This window comes from Aulonocara sp. 'chitande type north' Nkhata Bay, linkage group LG19 (assembly GCF_057382095.1).
Source record: "Aulonocara sp. 'chitande type north' Nkhata Bay isolate Kocher_YH1m ecotype deep benthic linkage group LG19, A_spYH_male_GT1.1, whole genome shotgun sequence".
Taxonomy (NCBI): Eukaryota; Metazoa; Chordata; class Actinopteri; order Cichliformes; family Cichlidae; genus Aulonocara; species Aulonocara sp. 'chitande type north' Nkhata Bay.
The window spans coordinates 9415215-9436479 of NC_141362.1; the positions used below are offsets into that span (position 1 = coordinate 9415215).

General features: G+C 42.6%; 1 protein-coding gene across 1 annotated transcript in view; it reads right to left on the reverse strand.

Annotated features, from left to right (window-relative positions):
- Positions 1 to 544: 544 nt before the first annotated feature.
- Positions 545 to 21265, reverse strand: part of rab11fip5a (RAB11 family interacting protein 5a (class I)) — a 32374-nt gene continuing 11653 nt past the window's right edge. Inside the window, exons 2-6 of the mRNA XM_086275987.1 lie at positions 14596 to 15107; positions 13548 to 14133; positions 6433 to 8868; positions 4897 to 5041; positions 545 to 3487 (exon numbers count right to left, since the gene is read on the reverse strand). Coding sequence (XP_086132113.1) covers positions 3230 to 3487; positions 4897 to 5041; positions 6433 to 8868; positions 13548 to 14133; positions 14596 to 15107 — 3937 coding nt within the window. The 3' untranslated portion in view covers positions 545 to 3229. The remainder of the gene's footprint in view (positions 3488 to 4896; positions 5042 to 6432; positions 8869 to 13547; positions 14134 to 14595; positions 15108 to 21265) is intronic.

Below are 21265 nucleotides of genomic sequence, written 5' to 3' on the forward strand. Positions count from 1 at the left end.
AATATCAGTCCTGGAGGTGTGTGAGAGCATGTACAAAGGATAATAAAACTGCAGGAAAAGATTCAAAAAGGATATAAAAAAATGTTATTGTTAATAGTGAAGAACACTAATGACTTCAGTGTTCTGGTGTAAAGGCTACGAGAGGTATTGTGAAATCTCCAATAAGATTTCAGCTCCATCTTTTCAGTGTTTTAAGAAGGTGGAACTAATAAAGGCATGACAAATGGGTGAAATCGTGTATAATATGAGCCCAGTCACTGTCGGTGAAAGGTTCCCAAAAGACAGCGTTCAACATGACATAGCAAGATCGCTTGTTTTAATATATCACATTTTATTCAGTTACTACTTTGAAGAATATGCTTAATCTAAAAGAGTCAAACTAGTTAAAGAACTACCTGAATGTCAGGAACATCTAGAACTCTGCTGTTTTAGCAGCTTGGAATTGGATGCAAAATTGTAAGAAAAAACCCAGAGTGAAAGATTCTGAGTTTTTTTAAACAATCAGTGGAAATATGGAAAGAAATAATTACCAGAAAACATACGGTGAGCAAGAAACACAAAATATTCTTTATTAAATATACAAAATTTGTGAAACAGAATTGCATCACGGATTGTAAACTTTCCAATCTTACATACTACCTCAAGCACATTCCACCAGCTACACAGTTGAGGAGAAAAATACAATCAGTTTAAACTGAAATGCAAAAAAAACAAAAAAACAAAACCTCTGTAAAATGGAAGACATGAAAGAGGATGTGCCGAGTCACACGTAATGTGCAGTCTCTACAGTCATCTATGCAACTCGATTTCGCAATCGCACAGCAGGACTGAGACGACGGGATAGGTCCGGATGCTTGTGTATGCTCGTGTATGCTTTGAGCTCACTGGCTAGTTATCTGTCGTGACGTTAAAAGTAGGCCGAGTGCTTAAATCACGGAGCGATTAGAAAGTGCAGTACGGTGTAAAGAAGATCTAACTATACCGATACCAGACAGACAGGTACAGTTTTATTCTGACAGTTAAGTAGTGCAAGAACATCCACAAATGCTGTTAAAAGTGGCATCCTATCAGAATACTTTATGGTGTATCACTCTGCTCCATAGATTAAGTTTCAAGGCTTCTTTTTAAATAAATATGTACACACTTTATTTTTGGCATTTCACAGGAAATCACTGTTTCTACTCATTTTCTATTGTTATGCATACATTGTACTTTTGTGCAGCAGTGACCTAAACAATATCAAAACAAAGCATTAGAAAAAAAACTGAGAGAACAGAAAAATATCAGTGAACAGATGGCTTTTCTTTCTCAAAACCTGCCTCGGGCCCCGACAAGTTCAAACGAAGTGCTCGATTCTCAATGAACACCAAAAAACAAAAATAAGGCAGCATTTGGCATTTCAATACGGCATATATGCTGTAGAACGCGGTATATATCCCTTTGTAACACCTGAAAGCTGTAGCGATATGTGTGCTTGAGCAGAAGCATATGTGACACCCAAGACACTGAGGGAGGGAAGTCAAGTACCAGCATGTCGCAGGCATCTTCTTCTTAACGTGGTGTCGAGAACGCACACGTGGGAAGGCAGAAGCATGAGATCAAATAGCTGGGATGGCTGATCCTGATACTGAGTGATACTGTCTTCACCTGATAACACCGTGACCCATGCTAGAATCAGTTAGCTTATGTGGCTGAGCATAACATGCCCAAAGAACAGAAAGAAGAAAAGAGGAAAAAAAAAAAAAAGAGGACGGAACAAGCAAATAAATGGGTGAAAGAAAAAGAAGAAAACACCATTCACTTGCTGGCTAAGAACACTTTTGAACATTCAAAGGCTACAATCAGTTCCCAGTAATGTCCACGTGACAAAGGCTGAAATCTGCTCATTTGGTTTGTAGTTTCAAACACGAGTCAGAGCACTCGGTACTTATCAGGGAACATTAGTAGAGTCTTAATCCAAAACCAAACACGCACAGACACACACTCTGGAAATAGTGGCACGACTCAAACGTTGCAGAAAGCCATACCAAAAGAAACATATCAGTGGTTTTGCACATTTTTATCATGAATTTGCCTTTTTAGTTCACTTTGCATGATTTCTATTTGAAGATTTCTTCCTTCCTTCCAGATAGCCAGACTTTTGAGATCATTTCAATCAGGTCTCAACTTGCAGAGACTTGAAACTTTCCCTCTGTTGGAGGAAATGTTATGGTGCCTTTGTTATTTGTTAGCGGTGTTTCCATTGCGTACTGCAGCGGCTGCTGTTGGCGCTTCATTCTGACTCTATACACAGGGCCCAAAAAAGCCAAATCCAACATAAACTTTCACAAGTTTTACACATGAACTCCAGACAATGCAGGAGAAACTAGGTTAGGGGATTGCCCAGTGAACTGCTCAACACACAACAGGAGATACTGCTGCAAATACTCAATGTGGTTTTCCTTCAAATGTCAGGACTTTTAGTCTCTTTATGTCATTTTTGGCTTTTGAACTGGCAATTGAGCTAGCAACATCTCATTGCACTCCATAAAATGGCGACATTTTCTGAGCTACTATGACATGTAACAAGACAACAAAATGCTCACCCTGATCGATCGTGTCTTGAGAGGCTTTGATTTTCATGCCAAAAATAGCTGAAACAATGTCTGCCTTGAAAGAGGGGAATCAATCTACTACTTGACTGCATGCTGAAAAAAGGCCAACAACTGATGGACTAAATATGCAAAACCACCAGTATGTCTCTTCAGGTTGCTCTGCTCAAGCTACAAAGCTGCAACACTCACGAGGAAGTGTTGGTGTCGTTTCATCTCGAGTGAGGATATAGTCGGATAAACGTCATGTGGACTGAAACCCTACAATTTTCTCTCTTTTGTGATAAGGTGATAGAAGTGACAGGTGAGGTGAGAAGGAAAATTAATTGTTTTACAATCAAGATCCCAAAATTGAAGCATCTGGGTTTTTTAAACCCACCATCTGGCTTTGTGAACCTGAAAACAACCTGAGGACGCGCTACATTCATAAAACCACTCAGACCAAACCCTTCACCGAGGACGGGTTTCAGTACAGTTAAGCATGCCAGCTGGAAAACGTCGCCTCGACATCTCTCAGTGCCTAAATATTTGTATCAAAAAAGACAGCATAGCAGTGAAAAGACTAAAGAGCTGTTGTGGAGGTTAGAGTGAACAGATGCAACGTGAACTGCAAACCCTCTACCCCCCGCCTGAATTCGTCACTTGAATTTGGAGCGCACTTGCAGGAGGGTGGGCTTCTGCTCCATGATGCGCACCAGCAGTGTGTCAATGTAGTCCTCCAAATCTTTGACCTGCGGCTTCAGTTTCTTCAGCTCCGTCTCCCGCTTGGCCAGCAAAAGTTTCTGACGTTCATACTCCGCCTTCTGCCTCTCCAGCTCCGCCTCGCGTTGCACCAGCAGGTTGACCAGTTCGCTGTGGGTCAGGTGGTAGTATGACCCCGCTCCTTCTGTCAGTGACTTAAGACAAAAAGGAAAAAAAAAGGACAAGAAAGAAATATTAATTTAACAGGTACAGCCTTGTGTCTTTTCATTGCACTCATTACAGAATGAGATTCAGGCGTTACATAGCTACCTTGTAGAAAGGAAGTAAAGCTTCCTGGAGATTTCAAAACAAGTTTCTCAAGGTTCAACTACAGGCCCTGCTTTTTCCCCCCCTATTTTTATAAAGAATATTGCGAAGGACATGCCTGTTCCTGAACTGCACCTTTATACAGATGATATAATACCCTACTCAGTTAGCTCTTCTCTAAGTCAGGCCATTTAGGAGATCCAGACTGCTTTTGAACTGCTGCAGCCATCATTGCCTGGTTTGAAGTTGCTTCTTAATACTAAGGAAACAAAACCTATGCTGTTCACTCCCAGATCTCGACAGTGGCTAGGACTATACTGCCTCACAGCAAGAAGGTCCTGCATTTGAATCCACTTATTGGTTGGGGCGCTTCCGTGTTCAGGTTCTCCTTGAGGTTTTTCTCTGAGTGCTAGGGCTTCCTCCCACACTCCAAAGACATCCTGGTTATTCTAAGCTGCCTGTAAATGTGAATGGGAGCATGAAAGCCTTTTTTCTGTCTGTTAGCCCTTTTCATAGACACTCCACCCCTACCCCCGTCTCCCAACCTTAAACTGGATTAGTGGGAAAAAAAACAAAAAAAAAAACACAGATGGACAGACTAATGAAATATCCCAGATCTCAAATAATCTCGGTATTCATACGCTAGGAGAAGACTTAGTGTAAAAAGGGTAATCCTACAAATACACATGTGTCTTGCTGGATGATAGACTTTTCTTTAACATCATATTGTGTACACACTGGTTTTTCTATTATCAGAATAGGGCCTTTTTTAAATTTAGCACTCAGGAAAACACTCGGACATAATATGTTTTTAAAGGTTTTCATTATGATTCTATTATTTGTTCTAGACTTCGTGTATCACAGTTATTTGTATTTCATATCAAATTCATTGTCCAGTACACATTCCCATGTATTTTGTGGTCTAGACAACGTCACTGGTATAACTATATTAACAAATCCGTACTGGATAAGCGCCCCCCTTTTTATCTCTTTATTTACTTAACATTACAAAAAGCTACTATGATCTTCACTACTTTAAATATCTCCTCATTAGGGCACTGAGTTTTTTGCTGTTATGTGTTTTTAAGGTAGTAGGACCTGGTTCTCTTATTTTGCACTGTGTTCATGGAATAACTTTCAGAGGACACTAAAGCTGAATGCGTTTGTCTCGCTGGGAGAGCTCAGAACTCTTATAAAATCTTCTGTTACTACAAAGTACAATTCTTATAACGTAAGCCATTTTATTTTATGTTAGTAGTTTATTTCAATTTTTTTCGATTTTTTTCAAACACTGTACCTTCTTCCTTTCGCCCTCCTGCTCCGTCAGCTGGCTGCTCCTTCCGTGGTGGATGGTGGACTTTAGCTTCTCCAGGCCTGTGGCCAGCACTGACCGCTTCTCCTCAGCCTGCATGGCAGTGGGCAGGGGCTTCACTGGGTGGGGGCTGGATGTGACAAGACATACACACAGTCACACCACCACACTTGATACAACACCGCACTCTGACTCTTATATTTTATATGAAGTTTTTTTTCAGTTGAGGTTAGGTGAAAAACCCGGTTGCCATACTGGAGTTCCACAACTCTTGGATATATTTAACTTAAAAAAAAAAGCCAACTATGCTTCAACAATATACATCAGGACTATTTCTGCATGTGAAATGATGATCGCAGCTACATTAATAATAACCCAGGATTCTACAATATAAGTGTAATACTGGATTCTAGCACTTCAGCCCCAAACATCTTCTTAATAAACTAATGCAAGAAACCCAATCAGTCCGTAGCTTAAAAAAAAGGACTCACATCAGCCACATGGTGGCTGTGAGGAGCTATAGGCTGACAATAGTGCCTTTTACTACTGTAACGAACAGAGACAAGAAAACCGTCTTGCTGCTTTGTTACACTGATTTGCATGCAGGGCAACAAACAGCCAAAAACTAGCCCTCTATTTGAGTCAGCTTAAAGGATCTTCTGAAACTCTACAGTTGACCTGCATTCATAGGAAATCTGAGTCGACTTGCTGAACTTTCATGCTCTCAATCAGCAACAAATCTTTCTTTATTCCAGGTATTGCAGGTTAAGCTGTTATTTAAACGCAACAGATTGGCCTGTGGACCTCCAGGGTGACATCAGGTGCTTAAGGACTCCTTGCTTTAAGTGATTAAGACCAGAGGAGGTTAGACAGGTGTAAGATGTCTTATTAAAAGAAGTAATGGTGAAAATTGAAAAGACCTTAAAAACCGAGAGACTTAATTGCATGCACTGGTGCAATCAATCATGTAGAATTGTATTAAATATGTTATTACCCGGAGGTGGAAAGGAAATGCTACCAGTGACAAAACAACACCTTTTGTGTCTTGCAAAAAAAAGCCTGTTTTTTGCTTGAGATTTTGGCAAATGAGGATGGCTGTGTGAGAACTCTAGCTGGCCCTGTGGGGAAAGGGGAGGTATGTGAGTGTTTGTGTGCGTTGGGCGTGTGAGTGTGTGTATTCGAAAGGGAGTTGGAGGTGTGTGGTAGGAAATGGGGCAAAATAATAACTGCTAATTGGCCTGAGGCTTTTTTTCCCCTCCCGTTACCACAGCCAGGACACATGAAAGACACCTACAGAAGAGTTTTGTTAACACCAATGTTGTTGTGTGTGTGTTTTAACAAAGTGAAGCAAAAAGGGAAGATCACACCACAGGGATGAGACAGGATGTGCAGTTGGCGCAGAAGAAAAGCAGGCGGAAGCAGAGCGCCAGAAGGAGACCAAAGAGATGACAGGATAGAAATTTCTGCAAGTAGTCCTTCCTCTTCACCTCGTCACCAAGCACTGAGCATGTGCAACCTCACCTGTTCTGCTGAGTGGCTGCCTGCTGCTGCTGCTGCTCTGCCTCCTGTTGCAGTGGCATTGGTGCTGTGGCTTGCGTTGAGCTGGGCGGTAACCTCGCTGAAGCGTTGGCAAAGGGAGAGAAGGCAGGAAGCGCTACAGGGGAGCAAATACTTTCAGGAGCAAGAGAAGGAGCAAAGGAAATCAGAGAGGGAAGGTCGGGGCCTGGCTGAGACGAGGTGGAACCCTGTACCCCGCCAGGATCACTACCAAAAGAGGGTAGGAGGAGCTCGTCGAAGGGAGTTGCCAGTGTGCCCTCAGACTGGGAGCGGTGTAGTGTAACATTCTGTGTAGGAGCGCATATCGAGGACGTAGCATCCGAGACCTCACCAGCACTCTTCAGATTACAGCTCATAAAAGAGTCCGGCTGTGCTGCAGGGAATGATTGCAAGTCTCCTATTGGGAAGGTTGGCTCAAGAGTCGTCGTCTTGTCCTGAGCAGCTTGGGGAGATGCTTCAGATTTGTCAGTTTCCCCGATTTCCCCATTAGATAACTTGGATGCATTTGTAGAATCCATTAAGCCCAACGCAGCATCTGCAGTTGTTTTAACATCCTTCAGCTGCATCGTCTCATTTGGCTCAGAGACGCTGGAACTTTTGGAGGAAGAGTGAGACACGCAGGTTTGGTAATCCTGTGAGTCAATACTGACATTCAGACTTTGGAGAAAGCTGCTGGAGCTCTGATCAGATATCCGTCTGTGCAACTGAGTGTCATCAAAGTCTTGGCTAGGACTGTTTGCAATCTGACTGATGTTGAGTAAATCACCAAGGCTGCTAAATGGCACATGAGAATTGGGGCTAACATCCTGGCCTGCTAAATGAGCCCTCTCAAAGGGTTCAACCAATGAAGCCTGCTTGACATCAGGGGAGGAGGTTGTGATGTGTAATGATGGTAGTGTGGAGGATCTTTCTTGATCTGGAGTTGCAGGATTCCTCACTTTTATATTATTGTCTTTAGAGCCATCATTTAAATCTTTAGAAAAATCCTCTATAGAGACCTTTAAATCATTTATGTTTCTTTCTTGCCCTACATTGTCCGACTGTGAAAAGATGATGGACTTTAGTTGTGGTTTAGAGAGTTCAGGCAACAAGTCAGGGTATACAATATTAGAATTGTTACGTGTTTCAGCATCTGCACCATCAGTTCCTATCTCCTCTGTGATTGATGGATGTGGATGCCCAAGTACTGTGGGCTGTGGTGCCAAAGACCCTGCTGAACCACTCAAGTCTACCTTTCCGCTATCCTTAGGCTCAATAACAGTTTGCTGAACAACATCAACTAAAGATAGATCATTTGACCTGTAAGTAGTGTCATCTTCAGATTCTGAGCCCCTTTTATTTTTTACATCCGTTGACCCAAAGATGTTGCTTTCAGTGTCTTCAAATGAGGATGCAGAGACTTTATCAGAATAAGAGGAAACACATGACAGAAAATCCTCTTCTGCTGAACTGCCGAGACCTGAAGAACTAGGATCTGGAGAGCTGCTGCTGAGTTGTACAGACGGGGTGCGGCAAGGAGCTCGACTCATGTTCGTGTCGGGTATTTCACTGGTAGCGCTGGTGTCCTGATTAGTTTCAGAGCAAGTGTTCAGTTTCAGAGAGTTAGTGGAAGTATTTAAAGTTACATCATTGTGCTCAAAACTTCTGTGTTCTGGGATTGTTTCAAGGAATTGTGGGAAAGTGTTATGGTAATGCATGTTAGTGTTGGTCACTTGGCTGGCTAGCTGATGATAATGCAGTGCATCAGTCACATTTGTGTTTCGATCGGCTTTATTATTGCAGTGTTCCAGCAGATGGTCGCTGGGTGGTTTTTGCTGCGTTTTGCAGCCTGTGGAGAGATCCTCAGGAGACTGCAGCCTGCCAGCTGCAAATGCTTCAAAGGATTCGTCCCACTCTGAATCCGGTTCCACACTGCTAACAGACATAAAAGGGTTGGATGACTTCTTGAGTAACGGTTTCTTTCCTTCCACGAGAGTTAGAGGAAGTCCTCTCATCCCAGCTTTCGTGACCTCTGTGCTGCTTGCATCAGCATCAGTGATGGATTCCTCGGCAGCTGAGTTGCCGTGGGTGAGGACAGAGTTAGAGTTACTCGGCTGTGGAAAGAGTTGAGCTATAGGGGGCCGGGAACTGGAAAGATAGGGCAGAGGAGGCGGTGTAGGTTTAAGTTGCTGAGTGGTTATCATGTCTTCATAGAAAGGGTTGTGCTGGATTAGAGAAAAGAAAGGGTTGGATTGTGATATAGGGGGTGGTGAGGTCGGTGAGTGGCAGAAAGGGTTAGTATGGTGCAGGTTTGGAACCATGGAGGTATGCTCTACAAGGGGACCCAGAGGGTGGTGACTAGGTGGAAGAGGTGGTAAGTGGGGATCAGTGCTGGGTTCTAATTTAGGTGAGACCACCAGGCTGTGAAAGGAAGGCACACAGTCCTCTTGATTAGTTTGGATCATTCACACAGAATAACCGCACGCTGAAGAGGGCTTTTCTGTCTCAAATCACGATTTAAAGAACATACTTGTACAGAGTGCTCACATGAATCAAATCAGTCGAAGCTGCAGTCCCCTTTATTCTTTAAAACCACTACTAATTAATGTATAAACTGAAGTGGAAGAGTTTGCACACACAATTTGAAGCCAGCAACACACATCAAAAAGCTGCAGCAAAGCAAACATAATGCCAAAAAACAAAAACATGAAAAAAAAAAAAAAACCATGACTCACTTTAAAAATAGTATTCTAGAAGTAGAGTTGCAAAGAGGTTGGTAATCACAACCTCTAACAGTGCATGATAGCATTAAGAAATTGAGAGAATCATATTGGGAATGTCCAACTGCTGTAATCATCTACTATAAAAATCTATAAAAACCTTTAAAAAAGCATGTTTGTTACCGTATTTTCCGCACTATAAGGTGCACTTAAAATCCTTTAATTTTCTTAAAAATCGGCAGTGTGCCTTATAATCCGGTGCGCCTTATGTATGGTAAGCTACCAAGCCGCACCGCTTGATGGATTGTCGGAGCATTATGGCTACCATAGTCAGGGAGCCTCGCGGAGTAATCTGGGTCCAAAGATCCGTTTACTTCAGGTTCTATAGTCAAACAAACACTGAGGCACACCGAGAGTTAAAAACTGCCTAAATTCTTTCATCTTTAATAAAATGATCAGCGTTGCTGCTTTACCAGGTGTAACAATTAAGTTTAACATCCTGGCATCCATGAAAACAGGATTTATTAAATTTAACAGGGTTAGAAGTTAGCAGAATGTTAGCAGGAAGTTAGCTCACTCCTTTTGCTTACCTAAACATGATATACCATTTTCTGACTGAGAGATTTCTGGAAAAAAATGTAAACTATCACTCTGCTCTGCTCTGCTATCACTTGCAACATAAATAAAGATAGAAAACTAAACAGCAGTGACGTTTGTAGGGTTACTGAAGTTGGGCTAGCTGGTATATAATGCTGTGCTACGTGATCGCTAGCGACACAGCTATTTTAGCATAACATAAACACTGGAGGATGAATGCTAACCTTTTTCCACTCGATAAAAGTTAGTGTGTTTTTGACAAATGCAATCGCATGGAAAGATGGAAACGGACCAAACTTCAGTCAGGAGAACGACTGAGATAATCTATCCACAATACGAGGTTAGTCATTAATGTAAGATAAGATAACCTTTATTAGTCCCACACGTGGGAAATTTGTTTTGTTACAGCAGTGGACAGTGCAAAGTTACATAGCAAACATTATAAGGCGTTTAATGCGCCTTATAATCCGGTGTGCCTTATGGTCCGAAAAATACGGTAAGTAAGACCTTCAGTTCCAGGTACACTTCATTGAAGACTTTAATTGAAAAAGCTGAATTAAAAAACAGATATTACTTTTTAATTGTTGACATCAGTCATATGCATGCACGTGTCTTCACGTCTTCCATCCAAAACACTTTGCATCTAAAACATTAATGGCCGTCTCTTCTCTGTTTTCATTGGCCCTTCATGTAATAATTTGCGAGAAACGTTGACGCAGCTAGGCGTAGTCATTGCTTAGCGCTAACTGCACCAACTTGGCACCTTTCTCAACTCCAGTATCTAAAAGCATGTGGGTGCGTAGGCTGAGAAAATGTATAGTTACAGAGGCAGCAGAAAGGCCCTGTGTGTACTATGGTCCAGAATAGCTGACCCCTTACTTCTACGAGCAGGTGCTTATCTGGCCAATATTTTGTTTACACTCTGTGTATGAAAATATTACGACATCGACTTATTTTTTTCCCCCCCACCTTGGTTAAGTAAATTGATTTAAAAAATTTAAATCATGAGTTTTGGGAGACCTGAATGAAAGATTAATAATGTATTTACTACTATTTACCACCGACAGCAGTGCAGAAAGTGCAGTAAGGCCTGTGACACCCCCAAAATAAATTACCCACTTAAATACAGTGGGGCAAAAAAGTATTTAGTCAGCCACCGATTGTGCAAGTTCCCCCACTTAAAATGATGACAGAGGTCAGTAATTTGCACCAGAGGTACACTTCAACTGTGAGAGACAGAATGTGGAAAAAAAAAAAATCCATGAATTCACATGGTAGGATTTGTAAAGAATTTATTCGTAAATTAGGGTGGAAAATAAGTATTTGGTCACCTCAAACAAGGAAAATCTCTGGCTCTCACAGACCTGTAACGTCTTCTGTAAGAAGCTTTTCTGTCCCCCACTCGTTACCTGTATGAATGGCACCTGTTTGAACTCATCATCTGTATAAAAGACACCTGTCCACAGCCTCAAACAGTCAGACTCCAAACTCCGCCATGGCCAAGACCAAAGAGCTTTCGAAGGACACCAGGAAAAGTATTGTAGACCTGCACCAGACTGGGAAGAGTGAATCTACAATAGGCAAGCAGCTTGGTGTGAAAAAAAATCAACTGTGGGAGCAATCATCAGAAAATGGAAGACATACAAGACCACTGATAATCTCCCTCGATCTGGGGCTCCACGCAGGATCTCATCCCGTGGGGTCAAAATGATCATGAGAACGGTGAGCAAAGATCCCAGAACCACACGGGGGGACCTGGTGAATGACCTGCAGAGAGCTGGGACCAAAGTAACAAAGGTCACCATCAGTAACACACTACAACGGCAGGGAATCAAATCCCGCAGTGCCAGACGTGTTCCGCTGCTGAAGCCAGTGCATGTCCAGGCCTGTCTGAAGTTTGCCAGAGAGCACATGGATGATACAGCAGAGGATTGGGAGAATGTCATGTGGTCAGATGAAACCAAAGTAGAACTTTTTGGTATAAACTCAACTCGTCGTGTTTGGAGGAAGAAGAATACTGAGTTGCATCCCAAGAACATCATACCTACTGTGAAGCATGGGGGTGGAAACATCATGCTATGGGGCTGTTTTTCTGCCAAGGGGACAGGACGACTGATCCGTGTTAAGGACAGAATGAATGGGGCCATGTATCGTGAGATTTTGAGCCAAAACCTCCTTCCATCAGTGAGAACTTTGAAGATGAAACGAGGCTGGGTCTTCCAACATGACAATGATCCAAAACACACCGCCCGGGCAACAAAGGAGTGGCTCCGTAAGAAGCATTTGAAAGTCCTGGAGTGGCCTAGCCAGTCTCCAGACCTCAACCCCATAGAAAATCTGTGGCGGGAGTTGAAAGTCCGTGTTGCTCGGCGACAGCCCCAAAACATCACTGCTCTCGAGAAGATCTGCATGGAGGAATGGGCCAAAATACCAGCTACTGTGTGTGCAAACCTGGTAAAGACCTATAGTAAACGTTTGACCTCTGTTAGTGCCAACAAAGGTTATGTTACAAAGTATTGAGTTGTATTTTTGTTATTGACCAAATACTTATTTTCCACCCTGATTTACGAATAAATTCTTTACAAATCCTACCATGTGAATTCATGGATTTTTTTTTCACATTCTGTCTCTCACAGTTGAAGTGTACCTCTGGTGCAAATTACTGACCTCTGTCATCATTTTAGGTGGGGGAACTTGCACAATCGGTGGCTGACTAAATACTTTTTTGCCCCACTGTATGCACTTGTGTTAGAAGTGGATATAAAATAAGACGAGGTTTTCTTCCCCCACTTTCTCCCTGCCCATAAACACACACACACACAACCTGTAATAGAAGAATGATTTCTTTTTCCCAGCTCACATCATCATCTTTCCAATGAAATGAACATTATTACTGAAGCATATTACAGCGTGCACAAGGTTGAAAGTTGACAGAGCTAATTTCACAAGAGCAGCTCTCCTCCTCCATCTGCACTGCAGATACCTGCTGTAACCAGAGACTGAAACCAGGAGGGATATGTGCAAAGCTGGAAGCAATTTCTAGCTGTGATGCTGGTGCACAGGAAGTAAACATCTACGCCGTCATTTAACCCTCCTGAGAATGGGTTTAAGTTACGCTTTTGCTGCACTGTGAGCGTCATCGGTTTAAGCAAATAGTGGTAGACAACAGATATCGTGCAATGTCACGCCAAATGAGGTGCTCCACAGGAAATTGAGTGCTAATTTAGAGCCAGGAAGGAAGTCTGTTTCACTGCTACTCAAAACTGTTTGTCAAAACCTGTCACTGCTAGCCTCTGTCGTAGCTTGGTTGCCATGTCTGGTGGCAGTGGCCTGTACTCACTGGCTGTATCTGGCAACCTGCACTAGAGAGGCTAGAGAAAATTTTGTGCAGAGATTCATTTAGAAATTCATTTCAAGATCATTGATCTTGAAATAAAATGCACATTTAAAGATTTTATCTAGTAATACTAGGGTAACACCGCTATAACACTTTCTGTTACTCGAACACGCATTTGCATTCTGCTCTGCTGCCAAAATATCATCTTACACATCAAAAACATTCTTTGATGCCCTTATGATTGCTAAAGTAAGATAAAACGTATACGGGTCACATGCAATTACGCACCTCACTTTGTGAGTAATGATACTGGAAGTCTAAATGTGCAGGTACAAACTCTCAGCAGGCACTTTGTTTTTGGTTGCTTTTGACCTTCATTCAAATAATATTTGCACCAAAGGTTTAAACTGGTCGGACGTCTTCTCTGTGATCAGTGTGTATCTCACCTGGGTTTGCTCTGAGAGTCCTTTGATCCAAACCATCCCCTTTGTTTCTCGTCAGTTGCAGCATGGGCCCGCTCGCACTCATCCTTGGGCTGACTCTGTCCCTTCCCCGCATGAGAGAAAAAGTTCCTCCTCTGCTTTTTCCCCTGGAGGTCCCCCGCCTCCACTGTGGAAGCAAAGGACCATGACGTGGCTTCTGTCGGAGCAGCCTGTCCCAGGCGCTCCTCGTTTTCACCCAGCATCGGGCCGCTTTTCTCCAGAGCCGCAGCTATGGCTGCTTTTTCCTCCTCGCCGGGCTTGTCAAAGGACCAGCGGCGCCCATCTCCCACACCACCTTTAGGGAGATCTATGGAGGCCTGCTGACTGAGGTTCTGTAGAGACACGGAGAGAGGCATAGACTTCTGCAACAGTCCCAGGCCTAAAGAACCTGCAGGTTTTCCTGAGCCTGGGGCCTGGGGCTGCACGTTGTAAGAATGGCTTCCGTTGATGCAAACAGTGGGCTGAGGCACTGCAATGGTGATCTCACCGGCCTCATCACCAAACTCGCATTTGAGAGACGAAGACTTGGGCGACGTGTTTGCTGTGTGCTCTGCAAATCGTGGCGAGGAGGAGGGAATGGAAGAAAATTGAGAACAGAGGAAAACATATGACTTTACTCGATTAAACTTCAGCTGGTAAAGCCTTCTTGACATTTTCCTGACAATGTCTTTCAAAACAGAGCTGATCAGTGTTTCTGGCAGACAAAGGTGTCAATGAAAATTTACCCACGATTGCAGAATCTTTTCTAGAAACTGTGCTTCGTAGTGCAGCTTTTTAAACCCTGCTCTCAGTGTAGATGAGATTTCAGGGAGCACAACTATCAAGAAATAGAACTTCCACATGTATAACTTTAACTTAAAGTCTGTGACATTTACAGAATAACCTCGAAAACTCTTGCTAACAAATATTTCTGTTCCTTTGGTTGAAACACAACAGCTAACAAATCCATGTTCTAGACATTATCATACAAGAAGAATATTTCACTTTGATACTAAAGTGACAACAAGCTCACCTGGGCTGTTATCTGCTGTCAGGTTGCTGCTGTTACTGGGCGAGTTAGAGAGATCGGACACCACCACGCTGATACCGGCCGTGGGACTGAGGCTCCCACCCCGTGACGATGACTCGCTGCTCTCCGAGCCCAGGGACGTGCTGGACCGAGTGTCGGACGATTTTCGCAACTTTCCCCTCAAAAAGAAAGTTCTCATCTTGCTCCTCCGGACCTCGCCCCCTTCGTCGTCCTCATAATCCTCCTCTCCGCCTCCGTCGCTAGGAAGTCTTTGGCGCATGCGGTACAAAGAGCCATACCCACTCGGCAGGACGGCCGAAGAGGAGTCCTCGTCGCTGGATCTCCTCTTGCCTTTCATGCGCTCCTTCAGCTTGCCGAAGGTGGAGGCGCTTTTATCTTTGATGACAAGGTCGTACATGCTAGCTGTCAGGTTGTCGCGGGTGAACTGGATGGTGACTTGAATGTCTCCCCGTTCCTTCTCCTTCTTCCCCGTCTTCGAGTTGAGCCTGTACCACCTGCAACAGAAAATAATCCATTTGCATGATTAACACACAAACACTATCACTCTCCAGTGAAAAGGCGTGTGAAAAGAAGTGAAAAGAAGCTGTATTATAGCATATTCAAATGTGCTGCTTTTCACTAGTTCATATCATCTTAAAGTATGTGTGTTCTGACTATCAGCAAAGGCTTATTTTTTATAGCTTCATGTTATTTGATACTTAAACCGGGCTTCTGTGCGTGCCCGGAAAAGAGCTGCAGAGTGCGAGGAACTATTTTGTGCACCTGTGGTTCCAGGTGCTCGTCACGGATCTGACAGCTGACCAAATCCAGAACAACCTCCTGAGAAAATATATTATGCATCATATTGAAAAATGCACAGGTGCATCTTTTTCCGCTGTCAATAAAAATCCAAACACAGAGCTGAAATGTTCTGGGGCCCGTTCTTCGTACGTCGCTTACTACATCCAAGATCAAATGACACATCCAAGATCAAATCATCGCGCTAACCGTGAGCTCGCTAATCCGGTTCCCCGAACACACCTGCTGTTTACGATTACTACAGCTGGACGCAGGAATGTGACATCACTGGGTGTCGTAAAAGGGGCTACGCATCGATAGTAGAAACATTGATCGGCAACCCGCGTGCTCGGTATTTTCCGGCAGCAGAGCAAGAACTCATGAGTGAGGGATTACAGGAGTTTCAGAGTTTAATTAAAACGCAAGAGAACACTGCAAAGGCTGCAAAAGCAAGGAGAGAGGGCTGGCAGAAAGTTGCTGACAAATCAAACTCGTAGGTAATTTAATAATAATAATAATAATAATGGATTGGATTTATATAGCGCTTTCCAAGGCACCCAAAGCGCTTTACGATACCACTATTCATTCACTCCCACATTCACACACTGGTGGAGGCAGCTACGGTTGTAGCCAGGCTGCCATATCGCGCCATCGGCCCCTCTGGCCAACACCAGTAGGCGGTAGGGTAGATCTATCATATGACACTATATTGTCCAATATCATATGGCATTATATTATATTATAATATGTTATATTATATCCCCTTTCACATTAGAGCCACAACAGGACCCACAAGAACATGGGAACAAGTAAAAGTGGAATACAGGAGTATTCTACAGAATGGTAATATTTATCTCTTAGATTGCTTTGCGTCTCTTGGCAAGGTAATACTGGCCTGTAATACTCTGTTAGTTTGTTCATAACAGCAACCAAGAAAAGGGCAGAGGAAAAAAAGACAGGTGGTGGTCCTGCACCCCCTCGTCAACAAGTTGGTTAAGTAAATAATACCCTCACGGGAAAATCGATATCTCTCAATGAGCACACTGTCGCGCTGAGCTAAAGGATCCTGTCTATCCCGCAATATACGCTGAATTCTGAGGACTCTCCTTATCAATCTTGCACCTTCCGCAATGGGTTGGTCGCGTATACGGACAGGACATGGCTGCGACAGGCTTCCCAAATCCACCTTCGCTTTTATAGCCGTGGTCTCTCATCTTGATTACACGAAGTAATTTACAATTACTACTCTGAAATATGAATTACATCTGTAATAATCACATACATGTAATAGAATGTTAATAGTACATTTCCCTTTTTTAGGGAATGACCTGTATGTATCTGTGTGACATCAATAAAAGGATCAAGTGCTGCATTATCTTTAGTTACATTGATGTTATTTATTTATGGTGAAACAGTGGTGGAATATCGCTGTTGCTTTCGTATAAATGAAGCGGACATACCTGCGTGGCCGCGATCTAATCCTGTTTACATAAAGTAAACCTGCTCCCGAGCAGGTTTACGCTTACGGCTCTGTTGCTATGACAGCAAGTCCCGGATGAGCTTCGGGGAACCGACTGATCCAGGATCACGCGAAATCGTCAACAATCTAATCCGGCTAACCTACTTAGCGAGGTACGAAGAACGGGCCCCTGGTGTTGATTACTCTTCTTACTATAGTAACAACAACTCAAAGTGCTTTTGTGACGAATCACATTAACAATTAGTTCGCCGCTGCGTGCAGCCATGAAGCAGTGTGAATGACTGTATTGTGATCATGAATGGGGCTAATCTGTCCTCGCACAGGGTAACAGGGTGTGCGAGTGTCTGCAACCTACTAATACCAAACAGCTGTGCGTCCTGACATACCACAATACCCTGCGGGAGGCCCCTTGTTTTTGTTGTCAGGGCCGGTAAGCAAGAACAATGAAGTAAAACAATGCTCACTTCTGATGTAACACTCAGCGCCCCACATGAATATGAAGGCCTGAAAAGTGTGTGGAACGGTGCCACCAAGTTCACTGCACTGTGACTCATAGGAAAGTCTCATCTGATCTGTAGTGACTGGTTTAAAAAAAATTAAATGAGTGAGAAAAATTCCCCAGTTAGCATAAATATGCTGCCAACGGGAAGTTGTCAGCTCTGTCAGGAAGACAAACAAACAGGCCTCAAACGGGTATCTGCTTATAGATTTTTCACTTCCTGTGCTACTGGGTGGCCACATTATTATAAACCTCACACCTCCACCGCATCGTCTCTTTATTCATATGTGCATTACGAAGCTGAGGGGCAAATACGTAACCAAAGTGAACATTCACCATTGTTCTGAGAAAGAGTACAGACATCCATAGATATAAAGCAGGGTATCCACACTATATTCAAGCTCCATTTGGAGAGACAAAAATACTTTCTTTGTCAAGTAAACAACTATTTTTATATCTTTTGAAATATTCAGACAACTTAAGCTGGTGTTGTGATATAGTATATAAATTTGAGTCTTTTTAGACGAAATATTTCCTGCAATGAATTCTTCAATACAGTTTATCTGAGACGTTAAATAACGGTCATTAACTAAATCAAGTGTGCTTACATGTAATTTTCTGATTGCATTAAGTGGTTGTGAAACTTCTTATTGCACAAATGACAAAACAGGATGTTAATAAGGTTGTCGAAATTGCTTCATGATCAACTACAAATGTTCTGTTGAGTAAACAAGAAAATCTAAATGTCGTGCACTGGAAACTCAAATGTGCAACTGAGGAAAGTTACAAGAACAGAGGTTTAAGAATCAAAGGCAAAACATGAAAGCTCCAACATGAAAGAAAACGGGGACTACCCCACTCGTGTATGAGAAAGGAACCTCACACATTCGCCTTCTTAGAAACCAGAAAGCTTTTTATTTCTCCCCCACGGGATCCCTTCCTTTTTTCTCTAAACCTCCACTGTGACTCTGCAGAAACACTGAAGTTGAAAATTAACACGGGTGTTGCTGCATTGTTGCAACATTGTGGCACAGGTTTAGCATGTTGTCATGCTAACATCATGTGCAGGGAGTGCAGAATTATTAGGCAAATGAGTATTTTGTCCACATCATCCTCTTCATGCATGTTGTCTTACTCCAAGCTGTATAGGCTCGAAAGCCTACTACCAATTAAGCATATTAGGTGATGTGCATCTCTGTAATGAGAAGGGGTGTGGTCTAATGACACCAACACCCTATATCAGGTGTGCATAATTATTAGGCAGCGTCCTTTCCTTTGGCAAAATGGGTCAAAAGAAGGACTTGACAGGCTCAGAAAAGTCAAAAATAGTGAGATATCTTGCAGAGGGATGCAGCAGTCTCAAAATTGCAAAGCTTCTGAAGCGTGATCATCGAACAATCAAGCGTTTCATTCAAAATAGTCAACAGGGTCGCAAGAAGCGTGTGGAAAAACCAAGGCGCAAAATAACTGCCCACGAACTGAGAAAAGTCAAGCGTGCAGCTGCCAAGATGCCACTTGCCACCAGTTTGGCCATATTTCAGAGCTGCAACATCACTGGAGTGCCCAAAAGCACAAGGTGTGCAATACTCAGAGACATGGCCAAGGTAAGAAAGGCTGAAAGACGACCACCACTGAACAAGACACACAAGCTGAAACGTCAAAACTGGGGCAAGAAATATCTCAAGACTGATTTTTCTAAGGTTTTATGGACTGATGAAATGAGAGTGAGTCTTGATGGGCCAGATGGATGGGCCCGTGGCTGGATTGGTAAAGGGCAGAGAGCTCCAGTCCGACTCAGACGCCAGCAAGGTGGAGGTGGAGTACTGGTTTGGGCTGGTATCATCAAAGATGAGCTTGTGGGGCCTTTTCGGGTTGAGGATGGAGTCAAGCTCAACTCCCAGTCCTACTGCCAGTTTCTGGAAGACACCTTCTTCAAGCAGTGGTACAGGAAGAAGTCTGCATCCTTCAAGAAAAACATGATTTTCATGCAGGACAATGCTCCATCACACGCGTCCAAGTACTCCACAGCGTGGCTGGCAAGAAAGGGTATAAAAGAAGAAAAGCTAATGACATGGCCTCCTTGTTCACCTGAGCTGAACCCCATTGAGAACCTGTGGTCCATCATCAAATGTGAGATTCACAAGGAGGGAAAACGGTACACCTCTCTGAACAGTGTCTGGGAGGCTGTGGTTGCTGCTGCACGCAATGTTGATGGTGAACAGATCAAAACACTGACAGAATCCATGGATGGCAGGCTTTTGAGTGTCCTTGCAAAGAAAGGTGGCTATATTGGTCGCTGATTTGTTTTTGTTTTGTTTTTGAATGTCAGAAATGTATATTTGTGAATGTGGAGATGTTATATTGGTTTCACTGGTAAAAATAAATAATTGAAATGGGTATATATTTGTTTTTTGTTAAGTTGCCTAATAATTATGCACAGTAATAGTCACCTGCACACACAGATATCCCCCTAAAATAGCTAAAACTAAAAACAAACTAAAAACTACTTCCAAAAACATTCAGCTTTGATATTAATGAGTTTTTTGGGTTCATTGAGAACATGGTTGTTGTTCAATAATAAAATTATTCCTCAAAAATACGACTTGCCTAATAATTCTGCACTCCCTGTAGATATAAATGTACAGTTTAAGTATCAATTGAATTACATTCTAAAGTATAAGCTATAATGTTAAAATAGCATGGATTATTCTCGTCAGTGACCTCCTGACCCAGTATGAACCTTCCAGATCCCTCAGGTCATCTGGATCCGGTTTTTTATCAGTTCCCAGAGTCAGAACCAGACACGGAGAAGCTGCATTCAGCTTTTATGCTCCTTATATCTGGAACAAACTCCCAGAAAGCCTCAGATCAGCTGAAGCACTCAGTTTATTTAAATCCAGGTTGAAGACTCTTCTACCTGCATTTGAACAAAACACCAAATCCACACTGTTAAGCTTAAATTTCAAAACATACATTTTAACTACTGATTTTATCTACTGTTTTTTTTAATCAATTTTAAATCTTGCTTTTTATTTGTTTTTGTTCTTTAATGTCTCTGTAAAGCACTTTGAATCACCTTGTTGTCATTTTCCTAGGGATTAATGAAGTATTCTGATTCTGATTGCAGATTGGTTTAGATTACTTGCTGCTGAAATCTTAGATGACCCAAGAGTGTAAATATATGCTGCACATGTATGCTGCTAATAAAAAAGCTGCAGAGGCCAAGAATGAAAACTTTGTGGGGGGCTTGTTTCTATTTAGAGAACAACGTGCACAGCACTACAAGACATTAATAACACATTCAACAGTCAGGGTTGTTATCTTCGCTTAACGCCAATAGGCAAAAAATGCTTAACCTATGAGATAAACACATACTTATGAGCCAAATTAGCATTTGCCAGCTTACCAAGCTCCATCAGTCCAAGAAGCAAGACTGGAGAGGATTTAGTTTTAGACCAAAATGTTGAAAAACTGACATTAAAAAAAGATATTTAAGATTTAGAGCTAGTAATTAAAGCATAAATAAGTGTTTTAAATGCCTACATTTTGACTACAGCACCTGGTCAAAATGTAACATTATATTGAAGACACAATATAATGGAGAAAAAAAAGACTATGGAGTAGGACTGACAGACTCATGAACCCAACATGAAATCATCTAAATCTAATCAGAATACCAAACTCTCTTCTCTTCAATAGGGATGGGTATCAAAAACCGGTTCTTGTTGAGAACCGGTTCCCACTGTTTCAATTCCTTGGAATCGTTTGCCATTTTTGCAAACGATTCCCTTATCGATTCCAGTCGCCCCGAATGACGTCACCACGTTGCAGAGCATCATTTACCTGGCAGGAAACACGGCGCCTAAGCGGCTCAAACGCTCAAAACTTTGGTTATA